The 17,705-nt window shown below is 45.4% G+C and overlaps 1 protein-coding gene across 2 annotated transcripts in view; it reads left to right on the top strand.

Moving 5' to 3' along the window:
• Positions 1-160: 160 nt before the first annotated feature.
• LOC118793587 (son of sevenless homolog 1) overlaps positions 161-17,705 on the top strand; it is a 50,955-nt gene continuing 33,410 nt past the window's right edge. For both annotated transcript variants that reach the window (XM_036551823.1, XM_036551815.1), the window contains exon 1: positions 161-1,093. In XM_036551823.1, coding sequence (XP_036407716.1) covers positions 1,007-1,093 — 87 coding nt within the window. In that variant the 5' untranslated portion in view covers positions 161-1,006. The remainder of the gene's footprint in view (positions 1,094-17,705) is intronic.

Below are 17,705 nucleotides of genomic sequence, written 5' to 3'. Positions count from 1 at the left end.
CAGTGCGTCTCCACGAAGCTGGTGGAGCTCTTCACAGATTATAGCTGTTTCTAAAACGTTTGCTTTCTCCGGGATCTATTACTTAAGTCTGTGACCCTTCAATCTATTCTCATTCCGTGTGGGGGAGGGTGCGAGTTTAGATAACGCAGAAGATGGCCACTGCGCATGCTCCTCTCTTGTTCCAGCAACAACTGCACCAGAGCCATAACAATCGCCCGAATTAATCACTTTGGCAAAAGACACTGAAATTAAAGGGGGCATCCTACTTGAAATCGGGAATCGGGCTATCTCCGTGACTAGTATAGCAGCTTACCAGGAGACATCTTTCTGGGAATGATACTGATAACTTTAAATTCATGGAGGATAACAAGGTGAGCCTCCCTCTCTTCCTCCCGGACACATTCGATGAAAATGGGCGATTATGCACCGAAGTGGGGCTTTTCCCCAAAACTAAGTACGGAATGCTTCAACTGACCGACTGAGAAGGACCATCGCGTTTTCAAGTGCTCGGTGATGACATATATCACCTCCTCCTGGGTGTGTTTAGCTAGCTAGCTAACGAGCTAGCAGTAGCCAGCCGCTCCAGAAGACTAACCTCCGACTGAAAAGGGATCGATAGCATTTTATCTAGCTAACATTAACTAATAAGCAAGTCGTTTATTAGCTAACGTCAACGTTACTTCTTCTTTAAATCCCCCAGTTACGCAAGTCTCGGTACAGTTACCGTCAGCAGACGCCAACCACTGTCTGAGGTGGAGGAAAGCTATCAACATCTGTAGCGAGCGAGCTACTATCGCACCGATGCGATGATCGCACTGCAAGGTGGAATGCGTGAAGCTATATTCTGAATCACCCAAACACACGGACCACTCGTTTTGATACAGAACGCTGCGCCTTTCGAGTACGACCCCTTTTTTTTTTTGCTCCTGCATACCTTGATCTTTAATGTAAGGGGCGAGGGAAAAGACGGCAAACATTGCTTCCAAGAACAGAGCCGTCGCCAGCCATGCAAGCGCCGCCGCTCCAGTACGACTTCTACAGCGAGGAGAACGCACCGAAATGGCGCGGGCTGTTGGTGCCATCACTGAACAAGGTAAGACAAAACTCGGGCATTGGAAATGGTGTAGCAACCGCAGGGTGTTGAGAAACGTCAATCCTTTAGCTATTCAGGTTAGGCACTTTCAGCGAGTGCTTATTTCTGGCAGCATTTTTGAAGGAGGAGGGAGGCAAGGGGTGTCACGCCCTGGTGATGTTCAGCTCGCTAGCTAAGCAATGACAAATCATTTCTTATGTCACCGTGGAGTAAAGACGGCCGTTGCTGATGCTGATGATCACAAGCAAGCGAGACCTAAATGGTTGTGCAGCTGTTAACGGCCACCGCTGGCGAACGAAAGCTGTGCATGTTGTTAGCAGGACAAAAGTCACAGCTGTAATCCCTTTCCACAGTCACCGATTTTTGATGAGAAATACAGCCTCTGGCCCTGCGTGTTGGAGATAAGAGGGTAGCGGTATTTTGTGCAATGCACTGCTGTTGAGATCGCACTGACGCACGGTGGGATTCTGACGTTTGAACTTATCGTAAGCGTACAACACTAATAACAATAACATGTATTCCCCCTGTGAGTTAAAAGAACTGTAGAGTTAGCAAGCTTTAGAGACAAGCAAATTAGACATTCAGAAGAAAATGCAGTGGTTATTCTGTCAGATCAGACGAGATCGCAAGCTAGCTAGTTAGATCACATGAAAACATTGACTTGCAAGAAATACCCTGAAGAAGCGTCATGTCATGTATGCAGAACTGCAGCGATTTTTTTGTTTATCATTTAGGGAATATAGTCGTGTGAGATTTATCGGAGTTGTACATTCGAACTTTGTAATCTTAATACACAAAAGGAAAACGGCGACCATCTTCAGATGCCATTGATCAGCACAGTTCGAATCGTCGTAGATGAACAACCGAAAAGGGGGCAGTTCTGCAATTTAATCAAGAAGCGAATCCATGCACGAGATCTTACTATTTAGGAAAAAAATACCTTCAAAGAAGTTGTAATTGTCGATCCTTGTTGGGATTGTTAGACATCATCAACTACGATGCCATTTGCGCACGAGTTTGTGCTTGAGTTTGGCTTTTGCACGGAAAAATTGGTTTCTAGTTACTCAGCATTTGTTCGGGCTGACGATTGTGGTCTACACATGTTATGTAAAGCATGTCATGCAACTTCCTCTGCATGGTCTTTAATGTTGTGAAAGGTTAACAAGAGCAGTGTATTACCATGCCAGATTCTCCCGTTTGAAGCCATGATGCGCAAGCGTTTAACCACGTGAAGCCCGGTAGTCTGTTGGAACACTGCCTATTCCACAGCGCTCAGTCTTACATGTCCTGATCCGTGACTGTAGTTTATTACACTGATGTAACCATGTTACACTCTCAAGATCTTCTGTTGGGGGTAGGTGTCATTTTCTTTTGCAACTGAAAGTATAACACATATTCCTGTTCCAATAAGATTATGCAACATGAAACCAAGGCCATAAATTAAACGTGATCAGTTCTGACAAATGAGAGTAAAGGGCTTCTCCTTTTGAGACGGCAGCACTGCAGTCTGTACGTGCAGCATTTGATGGTACAATGTCTAAATGAGACTGTCATGAGACTTCCTCCCTCCACGTTCTTTCTTTTTGGCTACGCAAATCACTTTGAGTTTTCACTGGTGGACTTTTTTTCTGCAGTCTGCCACACGTGAACACAGAAACTCACAAGGACGTTTTATACAGTACAGTTTTTTTTTTTGTTCGCTTCTTGACTATCCTCAGTCTCTGTGACTTCCAGTTCTATGCTCAAAGCTCAGGGCAGCAGACAGGCCAATGACAGAGTTGGGACGGAGGGTGGTGCAGAGCAAGCAGGCAGGGTAGCCCGTGCTTTGACACTGTGCGGAGTGTCTTTTCTGTGGGGCCACGTTAAGTGTCTCATTTGCCCCACCTTCGCTGCCATAACTGCATGGAGATGAGATTAAAATTGCTTGTAATGTTTAAACCGGCTGCGTTTTTTCTGACTGCTTGCAAGCTCTAGCAGTAATTGTAATGTACGCAGGCCGGCAGTGACGCTTTGTTCATTGGTCTAAACGTTGGGGTTGCAGGTTCCAGGTTCCATATAGAGCTGAGGTAAAGCTTCAGTAAATGCGCAGCTATATAAATGGACATAGCCTATGCAAGTCACCTTGCACAAGACTGTCTGCTAAGCAGGTGAATCTTGTAATGTGTTTTATTTTTTTTCCTCAAAACTAAAATCTCTGAGGCCCAATACTGTTGGTTTTAAAGAAATCATGACACACCAAAAACATAGGCTGAAACCGAAATGGTTGTTACTTTGGTACGAATTGGTCATGAACGCAAGTTGTTTTGCACGCATATATTTGGTTGTGTTGTGCTAATAGCCACCGACCGCACACCCGACTGGCAGTTTCTCAAGAGGAAATACAGAAGAAGTACTCTGAGCTGTGAGGAGCGCTTACCAGCAGAGGCGGTGATCACAAGTTTTTTCCTGTTTCCCTTGAGATGCACTAAAATGCCGCTATTTATAATCTGACCGAAATTATCTAATAAGAAAAACGGATGACAGAACTGTTTCGAGCAGTCTCAGGCCTTCTCCGGCCCTCGCAGGACTGTAGTTTGTTTCCTAGTAACCGAATTTGGGAGTATTTTTGCAGTTCACACCTGATGTTCCTGACTTCATCCTCTCCGTTGGAATTAGCCCCTTGCCAGCGAGCAGAGGGAGAGTACGACAGAACGCACTCATACAAACAATCGCAGAATCCCAAGCCAAGAACCCGAGTTACGAAGAAAACGTTTGCTTTCGGTCTCATGGAAGAACCTCAAGAGTGTGGTTGGAGGATTACAGAGCATTTTCTTTTATGGAGATAAAACCTGAAAGGAAAAGTTTTTGGCTATATTTACCAATAATAAATGATGCCCAGTTTAACATTGCGTCACTCTCCTTGGCCCCCTTCTGGGTCTCTATGTGGTGCATAAAAAAATTCTCCAGGCCTAACCTGAAAATATTTGTCAGAAAACTCAACATCATTGCATGCTATGAATGTGCGGTAATATTGTGTGTGTGAGTGAGTGAGATGCTTTCAGTGATAATGGAAGAGTAGACTACTGGTCAATTTTCAGAACCCTAGTTCCCTTGTAATCCAGATTTCTAGCCCTTTGCCAGTGCTGTGCTGTCATGATGGGCTGGGCTACAGTGGTGACCTTCCCAGAATATTTGTTGAGTTTGGCACCTGACAGACAGGCGGCACTGGCCTGCCAGCATTTCTCGCCTGTATCGGTTTCTCTCTCTCACCCATCCCCCCCCCCCCCCCCCCCCCCCCCCCCCACCATGGAGGAGGATGGCACCACAGTCGCACTGCCAGGCCGCGGTGCTGCAGCTCAAACTCTTGGAAGCCATAGCAACGATAACGCAGAGGATGACGATGGAGCCAGACGCTATCCCTCTCTCTGCCTGGATACTGGCCTCTCGTCCCCCCCCTCTCTTCGAGGTAACATCAGAGTCCGTGGTCCATGTGTTCTCTGCCTCCAGAGCTCCAAGGGTCCCCAGTGTATCCCACAGTCAGTAGGGGAACGCAAGCACTGCTGCTGTTGTGCTGTGTGCATCTTTCCGCCGTGCTTACTTTGTCTTTCTTCTTTTGCAACATTTCATTGGCGTGGCGAGCAGTCCACACCACCCCACACCCCAAATTATACAGAACAACCAGTCCCGTGCACTGCCTGGTCTGTTCTGAGATGGATTTGAGGTCGCTGCTGGAAATTGGTGCCACGTTTTTGTTTTTAAATAGTAGGCGTTGCGAGAAATATGAAGTGAAATTTTGGTTTGACACGTAGCAGCATCTAGGCAGCAGAGCATGGGTCTTTCAGTGCTTTCCTTTTCTGACTCGGTAACTTTATTTAGGTTCAAAGGAGGAAAATGACAGGATGAACTTCATTGAAAGGGATAGTGTTAGCAGTATCATGGGCAGAAAATAAACAGGGGTGAGAAAAAGCTTTTATGGTTTGTGTAACCTTACTAGTTATGTCCCCAGCTGTGGTCATAGAGTAACTGAGAAATCTCACTTTAGCCTCAGTCAGATTATGCTGAGTCAATACTCAAAAAATAATGCTTCAGCTAATAAAAACTCACTAACCAGCACCACCCTTTATTAAACACTGAATTAACACAAGAATGCATTCAAGATTATGATGTTGATGTCGCTGCTCAGTTTCCCATGAATCCCTGGTCCCAATTGGGGGACGGGGTGACACACCAGATCCCGATTGGATGACAGTGTGACGTAGCGTTTACAAAGCACTTACCTGAAACTTGCAGGTTAAAATCTGGTGCAGGGTGGTCTCTTTTGAGTAGGGTGCTGGAACTGAATTGCTTCACTCAATATCCTGCTGAATAATGATAATGAGCGAAATGGTTAGCTGAGTAAGTCAAGGTTAAGGGCTTCTTCTAAGCAAATAAATAATGTCATGTAATGAGCCGTTGCACCATCTGATGTAGTAAGAGCTTGTGGATCACCCTGTGCTGGAAATCAGATCTCGAGCACAGGCAGGTAGTTGCAGCCTCTGTTTGTGACTCTCCTGTTAAAAGCAGTATAAATTTCCCTCCCATTAACTGTCTCAAATTTAGTTTAAATTGAAAGAAAAGCTCCGGTGGCTAATTTAAGTCATGTGATTGTTTCCCATCCCCACTGTTAGCAATTATGTGACACATGGGATCTCTCATTGGTTTTGTAAATAGACCATATTTCAGAGGTTGGATTCAAAATGAATGTGGAAAGCAGTGTCGTCTCTAGAGAGGATTGCAGTGCTGGGCGCCTGGCCTCTTGTAAGGGAGATATTTTTGCACCAGAACTGCGGCCTGCTCAGATTGAATGCATTTTAATGAGGTACCAGAGAGTGTGATCGCAGCAGGAAAACCCAGCCCCTTGTGCTCAGTGTGTGAAATATACCTTTGGTTTGCTTTTATTGAGGGCCTTGGCTTGACCATGCCCCACAGCGATCAGGAAAACAAAAGAAATCAACGTTTGCTGTGTGTCATCAAGCCGTTGAAGAAAATAGGTCTCCTAATGCAGTGCATTATGCGCGGGCAACAGTTCTGAGGCTCTCGGTAAATGTTTAATCTGCGAGCAAAGAGGACCGGCGGTCACGTGATGAGACCAGGGTGTGTTTTCTCGTAAAGCTGCAGGCGAGGGCCGAGCGCTTAAAACAGCAGCGCTAAGCGCACACTTTGGGGGGGTGGGGGGGGGGGGTGGGGGCGGTTGTCGCAGCAGCCTCCGCTTTCCCGACAGCTCCGCGCTCTGCCAAGACGAGAAGCGCGCGCGTCAGCCGGCGTTCCAGCGAGCGCGGAGGGCTGTTCGGGCGCTTCGGCGTGCCCGTGCTTGCATTAACGATCGCTCGCGTGCCCGCGTCTCCCCGACGCGGCGCTCTGCCCAACACTCCCAGGTCTCACAGCGCCCCTGCCGCGAGGCTCCGGGGGTTCGACCCCCTCCCCCCTGTTCTGTGGCCGCTGTGCTGTGTTTTCGCTTCCAGGTGAGCGCTGGAACATCATACGTCCGTGTCGGGCTTAGCCGCTCAGTCCAGTTCTCCTTGATCGTGGTTGCTCAAGAGGATTCTCTCTCTCCTCCTCTCTCTGTCTCTCTTGCTCTCTCTTCTCTCTCTCGCCCGCTCTCTCTCTCTCTCTCTGTCTCTCTTGCTCTCTCTTCTCTCTCTCGCCCGCTCTCTCTCTCTCTCTCTGTCTCTCTTGCTCTCTCTCTCTCTCTCTGTTGCTCTAAAAAAGAAGAAAGCGGGGCCGAGTCAGTAGAGACAGGGTGATTAATGTAAAATACATTACGCTCAAAACGGGAAGCAGTGCTCACGAGAACGGGGAAGGCTGGGTGGAGAAAAGCCTCCTTCCACCGTCATGGCAACTAACTGCTGTCAGTTTGCCATATTTAGAAAAAAAAAAAAAGAATTGGGTGTCACTCCAAAGAGTGACTAAAATCAGACCCACCACTGCCACACACGCACAGTTTACAGAAGGATGTTTTGACTAACTATTGGAATTTCCATTGCAACACTCTATAATACCCTTCTCATGGCCTGATTCAACGTGCCATTGCATCCTTGTTAAACACTGTGGTTGTTATTTGAATTCCCACAATGCTGCTGTGACTGGGTGACCACCAAGAGGCTGCTGGTCCATGTGAGAATGGAGTGCGTGGCGAACGCTCACATGATTTTGACTGTACCCCCCTACACACACACACACACACACACACACACACACACACGCACCACCAGCACAGCCCCTTTGCCTTACCAATTTGCTGTCCAGTGTGAGTGTGATGTGTGATGTGTGATGTTTTCGCTGTTGTGCGGAGGGGGTGGGGTTGCCCTCCCCACCCTCCTGGCAGCACCCGGTGTGCATGTTGCATGACAACGTCCGCACAACAATAAGCAGTGCTCATTGAGAGGAGGACTTTGTTTTTAATGTTTGGAACTTGCCCTCCTAACTGCCAGCTTCAGCCTCCATGCTGCCCTCTTGTTTACACTTGTGTCCTGAAGGGACCAGGAATGTCAACAAGTAAGGATCAGGGCCACTGCAGCTGTTCTCGGGCCAAACTCCTCATAACCGCCTTCTCACTGGGCCCTTGGTATAGGTTAGTTTCAACATAGCATGATGTTGGTTCCAGGTGCTAAACTTACAGCTCTTTGAAAAATGAACAAGCTACATGTACTTATACTTGGGTGGTTCAGCAGACCACCAAGACAAAATCCTGCCAGCTTTTCTTGAAGCGGCACAAATCTGCTACATGTTTGTCCGCTTCATCTGTAAGAGTTCTCTCTTCTCCTTCTCCTCTGTCCACCACATTTTCTTCTGTGGAAGGGAGTCCACCTGTAGGCCTCCCTCCTCCACTCACACACCAGAGTAGCCATGTCTGGACCTGCCTCACCCACACTTCCAGTCTGCTGCCAGATCACTGAGTTCTGGAGCAGCAACCCTGACTTTCAACAGCTCCCCCCCCCCCCCCCCCCCCCCCCCCCCAGAGGGCTGCAGTGCATGATAGGCTATCGAGTGTAACAAACCCTGGCAGGTCGGCAACAACAATTACAGAGTGCATTTGCGTATCTTAAATGTCATATAAAGTGTCTGTACTTGAACTAAGCAATGTCTGAACTCAGAGGAGACAAGATATAGAAAAACGCTGATGCCTGAGGGGGGGGGGGTGTATATTTGCCATTTAAATCATCAAAAAGCTGTTGCTTTCCCAAGGTGGAAATGCAAGGGAGTGACGTTCTGGTAATGGAGATATTTAAGAGCCTGTATTTCGTGAGTTTGCAATAAATACCAGGTCATAACAGCCTTGACTGTGACTCTTGAACTGCAGGGGATGGGTGTCTTTTCCATGTACCTCACCTTCCTCATGCACTTCCATTACCTATCCTTCCCCATATACGTCTGCTACATAAGCTTACCCTATGTATTTTACCTACCTCACCTTCTACCATGTACCTCACATACTTCACCTTCAACATGTACCTCACCGCCCTTCTCCATGCACCTCTGCTACCCAACCTTCCCCTTGAACTTCCGCTGCCTAACCTTCCCCTGTGTATCTTACCTACCTATTTTTACCTTTTTGCCTATTTTAATTCCCATGAACCTAACCTGCGTAACCATCCCCATGAAGGTGACTGGCAGTCAGCACGGTCACACCCACTTCCCTGGAGGAGTGCCGCACATGCAGTATGTGTTAGTTTGCGCTGGCAAGAACTGGCGAATGTCACGGTGTCGCCATGCCAGCCACAAGGAATGCCTGGAATGGAGCCCCACGCCAGAAGTCAGGGATGACTGTTCAAGAGCCTAGCTTGCTTCATGAGTGCGTAGGGGACACGGCCAGGGGCAAATGCAGTCCCAGGCCCTTATTTTAGAAAAAGCACCCCCCCACACACACACACACACACTCCCCACCCCAACGTTAGTACACTGCTCAAGCTGTGTCAACAAGCCTCAAAGTGGTTTTGAAGACTTCAAAAGCCAGATGGCAGGACCAGCTTTCCCATGTTCCAGAATGAATTATTCAAAGTGGACACTCCCTCTGTTCCTTATTGATTTTGGCATTAACTTCTCTGCTTCAAAAATGGTTAAATATGGCTGGAATTTGCAGGCAATGTAAATTAAAATAAGGCTCCAGCAAGCCTGCATACTTTCCAGTGTGGACTGTCCAGGTCTGTAGCCGAAGGCCAGTGCAGTGATCCCAGTTGGAAGGGGGAACAAATAAAGAAAGTTGAAAGAAAAATCCAACACAACTTCAGGGAAGTCTGAATTTTCAGTTTTCATCTTCTTTCAAGAGTGTGCGTGAAGTTCAGGACATGGCGCCTTCTCAGTTACTTTATTCATGGTAGTCTTTTTTTTTGTAGGCTTGTGGCCGTAACAACTATTCTTACTTGAAAAACCTGCATTTGCCTACATAACTACCAAAAACTTTGTAGCCTTATCTTCTTAACATTTGCTGGCTGGCTACAGTTTAATTTTTTAAACGCGAATTAGCTTACCAGGTAGTCATAAGTATGAGGGGAAAAAAATACTTCATGTTTGGTAAACCGAGCATGTTTTATTTCCTAGTTGCTTGTCTTGATAAGGATTTTAGCATTACTGTTTGCACCATCATACGACCAGCCTTATTGGATCTGGAAGAATGGATTTTACCACCAACTGTAGATGGGGCCTGAGGTATTAGTGCCTTTGATGTAAAACATGAGTGCAGGGATGTGAAAGTTGTTTGCGTATGTGCCAAAACATTTGTCTTTATCGCCTTCATTTTTCCCCCGCTTGTGCTAATAAGCCTATGATTGGCTTTCAGTGCTGTCTATGAAATCTGTGCCTCCTACTGCAAGTCATAGCTCACAGTGGAATTGCTCTAAACAAACAACACAGGTTGTAGGACATGTGGATTCCTTATAAAGGGTGCAAATGAGGTTAACATGACAGCTGTATAAATTTATGACACTATGTTAACACCTTCTAATGAAAGCTGATGTGTCAACTACTGTTGCAGTCGCTGTTCTCATGACCACTGTGTATGTAAACCTTATTAATCCTAAAAGGTACTTTTCCCATGAAAAGTACACTGTCACAAGTGACAGACATAAACAGTAGTCAGTAGAAAACTCGTGACTCCACCTTTGTGCAGTGTTTTTATTTGGAATTAGGAATGTTTCACATTTTAGCCACCAAATGAGGCATCAGAGGATCCGCACCACGACTGGCCATGCTTTCATGCTGTCAGTCAGGGCCCATTGAGACCTCCACTGGCGTTTGAGTGGGCTGGCAGGAAAAGGTAGCATGAACGCCTGAAAGAGAAAGGGAGTGTGCTTTCTGCTTTGCAGTGTTACTTGGGCCGACCACACATTTCTGAGGAATGTACAGCAGCTGCAATTATGTGCATCTCAAGGATGGCTATTAGTGGTTATTACCATATTTCTCCATTCCTAATTGAATTAGGTCTCTTGTCCCTCTCTCTCTTCCTCTTTGACGGCATTCTTCAAGGTGCTTGAAAATGTTGCCAAAGTGGTTTTATTCCAGCTATAGCGAAATAAAATGACAACAAAAAATATTTTAAAAAGATAGGAAAGATGAAAGCAGCAATGTCAGTAAGTATCTCTGTAGTCATTATAAGAACAGCAAAAGTACATTCCCTGAAACTATCCCAAATGTTTTTCCTTCACTGTGTGTCTGTGTGCTGGTGCTGGGTCAAGCCAGGAGTACGCTAAGTGAACAATCAAGCATTAGTGAAGTGTGACAGATGTCACTGTACAGCCCCACACACATTTTTTCTTGCAGATGGTATAGTGCTTTATTTATCAGTAAACATTAGATTTGTAAGTTTCAGCAGCTTCCTTTTGACCTGGGTTTGATCCAAACTCTGCAGCTGCTTCATAAATGGCATTTGATTGAATAAGATCGTTATCAGGTCAGTGTGTTTCCAGCAGTAAGTCAGCCATGACAATTCAGTCTAAGAGCCTCCCCTTCCACACAAAGTTTTGCTTGAGCTCTCTCTCTGTACGCTACAAGAAAACCTTAGTTAACAAATCTCTCACATTATTCTCATGAGTGAAGTGCGGGGACCTTAAATGCCTCGGAGATGGAGACACGCTACTGCCAGTTTCACAGCCAACGGAACTGAGTGTTCATCTCACAGAACGACTCGTACTATTTCATTTGCCTGTGTATGTCATAAACTTTGCCGTATGTTTACTCACGCAATGTGTGTGTGTGATTTGTGCTTATTTATTGCTCCTTGGGAGTGTCCAACTCAGTCTCCCTGGCACCATGCCTGGTTTGCCATGCCTCCATGTCCAAATGTCAAAGTTCTGATCACTAAGGATATTTTCTGTTTGGGTCTGTCTCTTCATTTTGTGTTTCTGAAAGATACTGTACAAGGCTACCATTTCCTCCATGACAGTTAATCTTGCTTTGCCAGTCAGTTCCTTTGTCCCAGGTTTCAAATAAAGCCATCATACTTTGGTTGGTTCCATGGATGCTGCATGAACATGGTTATAGCTAATATCAGTAGTGGTTACTTAACTTCATTATTTTCAAGGGCAGTGGATTTTAAGGAGGTGACAAGCTTACTTGCTGAAACTGGGAACCAAACCATGGTCTGCCAATCCTTATGTGCAGGGCACCGCATTGCAGGAAGGCCAGGCCTCATACTCAGGCTGGAGTGTCCTGCTATAAATGTCTTACTAGCTCATTGAGAGTGAGGAGGTTCCTTCCTGAACATAGCTCTTCATACAGCAGGTCCTTGTAATAATTAGGGATTGTTCTACTTTTTTTTAATGTAACCTATAGTTGAAAGTGCTTTATTTGGATGCTACAAGTAACCAAACCTTAGCACATTAGGCAACTTATTCTGCCCTACAGTTATTTCATGTAGCCTTTTTTATGAGGAATACTTCCAGAATTTGGTGTGTCGGATCTCATATCAATTTTTAACTGACTTTGAGTAGTGTTGATATCTTGAATGGACACGATAGTTAACTTTGATATTGCAAATTGTTCCAATATCTAGGCCAATTCAAGAGATTTAACTGGGCACTTTGAGTAGCGTGGGGCATGAGCCACAAACGTGTCTCATTCCAAAGGCTGGTGTTCTTTGGCTGTCAGGTTTCACTAGTCATTTGATTGCAGAGAATATCCATTAGCTCGTCAGATAACGTACCCCCTACATGATTTATAATAACATTGTAACATTGGCTGATAATTATACGTTGTATATATAGGTGTGCTGTGTGGAATCAAGTGCTTTTTAAATGTATTGTATTTTGCAAAAATTGTGTTTATCTTGTTGTGAACAATTTGTCAGTCTTTTAGTTATAAATAAAATCATTAGAACACTGGTGTAGGAGACACCCAATCTGATTTGTATTGAAGATACGGAACCTAAGGTATGTAAGAACATCTTACACAAACACAGTGAAGGTTAGCTCTGTTGAATTTGTCTTGATTCTTGATTCTTCCTCTCCCACTCTCTCTCTCTCTCTCTCTCTCTCTCTCTCTCTCTCTAGCTTTCTCTTACTCTCTTTTTTCCCCTTCTCTCCATCTCTTCCAGTTGTTTTCTCTATCTGTCCTTGCATGTAATGCTTGGCAGGCCTACACTGGCTGTAGTTCGTGAGAATGAAATTCCTGGCATAACTTTCACTTAGCCTAGCTAGTTCCAGCAAGGGCTACAGGGGAGGCGCCTGTGTAGGGGGGGGGGGGGGGGGGGGGGAGCACCAGGTTACCCACCATGCCTCAGTCCCCTAGGTGTGCACACACTTACAGTTGACTGACTGGCAGCATGCTTGCAGTGTAAACACAGCTGATTAGTCCACTTCAGAGCTTCGAAATGGGGAAGGGCTGAGAGGGGAACTGAGAACAGGTAGACAAGTGAAGTGTTTGTAGTATTCAGATGAATTATGTGTCATCTCAAGTGTACGGAAATTCCCTGGGAATAGGATACAATCTATGCCTGTCTGGACAAATTATGGTGAGGTTAAAGGAGCTGGTCTTCAGTGTCATTTTATGAAGGATGTCGTGGACTGTTGGCAACATCAAGGCACAACATAAATTTGGAAGTCAGTGGCAGAGATATTCTGGGATTACTAAGGAAACCCTTCGAAACGCCAGTCTAGATTGGATTTAAGTATGCATCTACTCATTTAAAAGAGATGTTACTTTGTGCTGTAATCACACTGAACACCTGTACACTGTAAATGAAGAAATACTGAATATTCGTCTTACTAATTTTTAACCCATGAATGTGCTGACACAGACCGTTAAATAGCTAATGAAATGCTGTACCAGTGGGACTGCTACAGAAGCTTTCCTACAGTTGCAGAAACGCTGGGTGACTTAGGTTTGCAACGTACATCATCTCCCAGTGGTTGACAGACTGAAGCTGACCAATGAGATCTTTAAAGTAGTAAGACACTGCTTGCAGTGCAGATAGTGGGGAAAATCTCAGACATTTGTAAAGTAGTTGAAACGAATCACATTTATTGATTTGTTTATATTCTTTCTTTATTTTGGGTGTCCAACCAGACAATCAATCACCATGATTTGTTTTTTCAAGGCAGGTTTTGACAGTCTTGGACAACTGAGGAAATGGTACTCTAGGCCAAAATTTATAGCATGATTTTACCTCTGATGAGTGTAGGGGTTTGAGGCCTTGTCTGATTGGTCGATCCTTTAATCATCTGACAGATGGGTCTATGGAAGTTTATATAGATAATGTGACTACAGACTGGCACTGCAGTCCTGGTGAGCTCATGGACTTGCAATGTCCCAGTGGTATGGGAATAGCAAAGGGGTATGATCTCCACCAGCATTTTCATTGTGTTTGTTGAAATGAGGACATCATTCAAGTGATATGTAATGAGCACTGGGGTCATCTCTCCCATCAAGACCCCTCAATCACCCCTAGTTGGGAACACGCCATTATGACTGAAATTCTAAAAACTGTGAAGTCACTGCCAGTTAGCTGACCCACATAACCTGTCATCTACCCACCCAACCAGGGGACTACTGAGTCCAGGGTATGGAGGTTTTTTGTGGCATGTTGTGTACACCTCATAGTTGGACAGGATTGAGCATGTTGCTCTGTGATCCTCTACCTTTTTCTGCAGACCCGTGTCTGGGGACACTTCCATCCTAAAGGGGTGTTTTGCGCCCACAGCCCACTACTCCCCGTCCCACTCAAATGGTACGTTTCCACCAAGCAGTACAGTACAGTTCGGTACAGTGCGGTACGCAATTATTTGTGTTTCCATCATCAAAAGTTGCAAACTGTACCAAAATAAGCGTACCGTACCGTACTGGTTTTGGTACCCTTCTGTTGGGGTGCCAAGCAGGGTGGTACGGTTTGTGAAAGGATGGAGCTACACCCACTGCCGTCCGTTGATTGGTCGACAGCGAGTCGTCACTTCCGTGCGACAACGTGAATACAAACTAGGGCTGTCAACGTTAATGCGTTAACGCTCGTTCACGATTAATCTGGAAACTTTAACGCGTTAATGTTTTAACGCAAATGGATCATATTATCAAGTTTGACTGCAACTCCCTTCTGTAATTCCAGTGCAGATATTTACCTAGGTGAATTACTGAAAGGCATGGCAAACGCAGATGTGCTGAACGGCAAATTTCATTTGAACCCTTTCGCGCGTACAGTCACACCGGTGTGATTAGCCGTTTAGCGCATATGCTAAAACTGGTGCGATTAGAACACTAGATTGGAGAAATTCTAGCTAATTTTGGCTTTGAGGAAACAGCAACTTAACTCTAAAAATATAGTAAATGCTAACTGAAATCTATAAGAAACGTAACGCAAATGAAAACATAACAAACCATATAAGGTTACGCGCGCTACATATCATAACAAATAAGTTACATGCAAAAGGGTTAAAACCAAATTTGCCATTCAGCACATCTGCGTTTGCCACGCCTTTCAGTAATTCAGCTAGGTAAATATCCATGCTGGAATTACGGAAGGAAGTTGCGGTCATACTTGATGATATGATTCGTTTGCGTTAAAACATTAACGCGTTAAAGTTTTGCGATTAATCACGAACGAGCGTTAACGTTGACAGCTGTAATACAAACACAAAAGTTCATCGACCGTCTCTGCTGTGTTGCGTTCTTCGCGCGCTTTTATGATGTCACGCTATTTACCTAGCTGACGCAGCAATCGCCATCCAGCATACGCCCCGCCTATTAAGTAGGGTATGGTTGGCAGTGGAGACACAAGGCGTACCAGGGTTTACCTTACCAAACCCTTTACGTAACGAACTGAACTGTACTGTACTGCTTGTTGGAAACGCTTTGTTGCAAAAATCAACCCCTGTGCTTGTAACCCTATGTCAGCCATGTATGCCTTGTCTATTTCAGGCCTGTCTGTGGTGATAAATTAGCTCCTCTCTCCCTGGACCCTTTGAATAGTACAGTGTTCCTTGTATGCTGGTGTTTATTGGTTGTTAGTTTCTGGCACTTGAGCAATAAAAGTGGCCAACAGAAGAGCTCCTTTGTCTGGTCGTAAAGCATTCTGTGTTTTGCCATCATCGCTGGGACAGTGGAACAATCTTCAGAGATAAGTCCTCCCCCCCCCCAACCACGAAACATCTTCTCACCTGCCCTCTCCAATCTTCGGCATCTGAAAAATCTGTGCTGGAATTTCTTTGCACTTCAGAGGCCTATCCTGGATGCCCCCGAGGTAGACGGCAGGAGACGACGGGCCCAGAGTAAAATGAGCCTCTGCTTTACAGATGTTTGTCTTCAATATTCAGAGCAGCGTGCGCTCATCAAAGAACCTCTCCACTACAGAAGCTGAGCTCTGGATTCTCAAGGGACGGCACGTCACATTGCGGTCCAACAGAGCCACCGGCCGTCTGGGTATTTGGGGGGCCCTCTGTGAAAGGGTTTTCAGGGTAGCAGACAGACTGGTGGCGCGCGACCTCTGAGTATGTGGTCACAGGACCCGGAACATGGCGAGGCGCTCTGTGACATCCCAGAGGCCGGCCCCTCCCGAGGCCCGCACTGCCCACAGCTGCTTCATGTTATGCCGAGACAGAGACAGAGGGAGCGAGTGTGAGAGAGAAAGTGAAGCCGGAGTTACGTAATTGAGGGGGGCGGGGGGGGGGGGGGGGGTGATTGTGTAGTCAAATGGTTTCAATTGAATAAATGAATAGGGAAAATCCCCTGTCCAAATTCCTGTGGAGCACCACAGACCGAGAATGACCGGCCACTCTGCCAGGCAGTAAACACAGAGCCACTCAGGCAGCAGCTTTTTGGGTCTGGTCCCTCTGCGGCGCTGAGGAACAATTATGCATGACTCCTGGGACAGACCTTCACTGGCAATAACTGGGTGTAAGCATTTTGGCCAAATAATTGGTCAAGATGAAGACCGCTAAGGCCCTACGCAGAGACATGTTTACCTCCCATATGACTCCTTTTTGTTTCTGTGTTAATCCATAGATTTACCACTAGGGGGTATTTCTCACAAAGCTTCAACAAGTAAACAGTAGTTTAACTAAAATCAGTTACTCATATCTAATACCAGGTCAGTAATCCTTTTTGTTCTTCTGTGTGACAGAAGCAATGGTGTTGTAAACTCACTGAAGACCGCTTTGCTTGGCGCAGAGTTTAATTGCAATCGGCTGTGGAGTGCCGACGTGAAATGATTGTATGTCGTCTGCTTTTTGTATGCTGTCTGGTTGCGTCGGAATACAGCGCATCTGTAACAGTGACTTGCAGAGGTCTCGCTCGTCAGTGATGCAGCACGGGGCTGCACCGTCATACTTGTTTCTCTGCACCATATGAAATATTTTTTGAAATTTTTTGAACAATGAAATAGGAAAATTCATAACATCGCTGTGTTGTTTAGCCTATTTAGTGGTCCTTTTATTGCTTTCAGTGGTGCAAGCATGTTAGTTGGTCCCTGTTATTAGCCCGCATTAGTCAAAATCCATGCAGACTAATGAGGTGGTAGCATTTTTAAAAATGTAGTGACGCTGCAGTGTTTGCAGTTATCTGCACTTCCACTGAGTGTGTGAAAGATGCTAAGAGCAGCAAAACAATTAAGCTCAAATGAAGTGGTATTTGGCGAAGAAAAACCAATATTTGTGCATTGAAAATTTCTGCAAACAGTCTACTTCAGAAAACATTTTGTGTGCTGAAGAAGGTCATGCATAGGCAAACTCCCAACCATATGTGCAAAAACACAGGGACAGCCATACCAACGTGCATCATCGATCCTTGTCCATGGAGCTATGTCTTAACGTCCTGCCATGTACCATAGTTCTATTGGTGACCGTAAGCAACATGTTCAAGTTGATAAGCGCTTGATAAGTGCTATTTTTTTTCTGTTTGGTTGTCGTTACAGCATCATTTTTAGTCTGCATGTGCTTGTGTTACAACATCACACAGATAACAGGCTGATGGCAACATTTAGGAAAGGAGACACACTTAATTTGGAGTAACCTTTGTTGCACTTCTTTGAAATATTGCTTTTGTGGGTCTAAGGTATAGCTGCTTGCACTTCAGTAAGAGTGTCATCCCTGTTATTGTAAACATTGTGTATGAAAAACAGGATGTATTTTATCGTAGTTGTTCATTGTCCTATCGAATGCACTGTTACACCGAAAGT

This window comes from Megalops cyprinoides, chromosome 1 (genome assembly GCF_013368585.1).
Source record: "Megalops cyprinoides isolate fMegCyp1 chromosome 1, fMegCyp1.pri, whole genome shotgun sequence".
Lineage (NCBI taxonomy): Eukaryota > Metazoa > Chordata > Actinopteri > Elopiformes > Megalopidae > Megalops > Megalops cyprinoides.
This window is presented reverse-complemented; position numbering and strand designations above follow the sequence as displayed.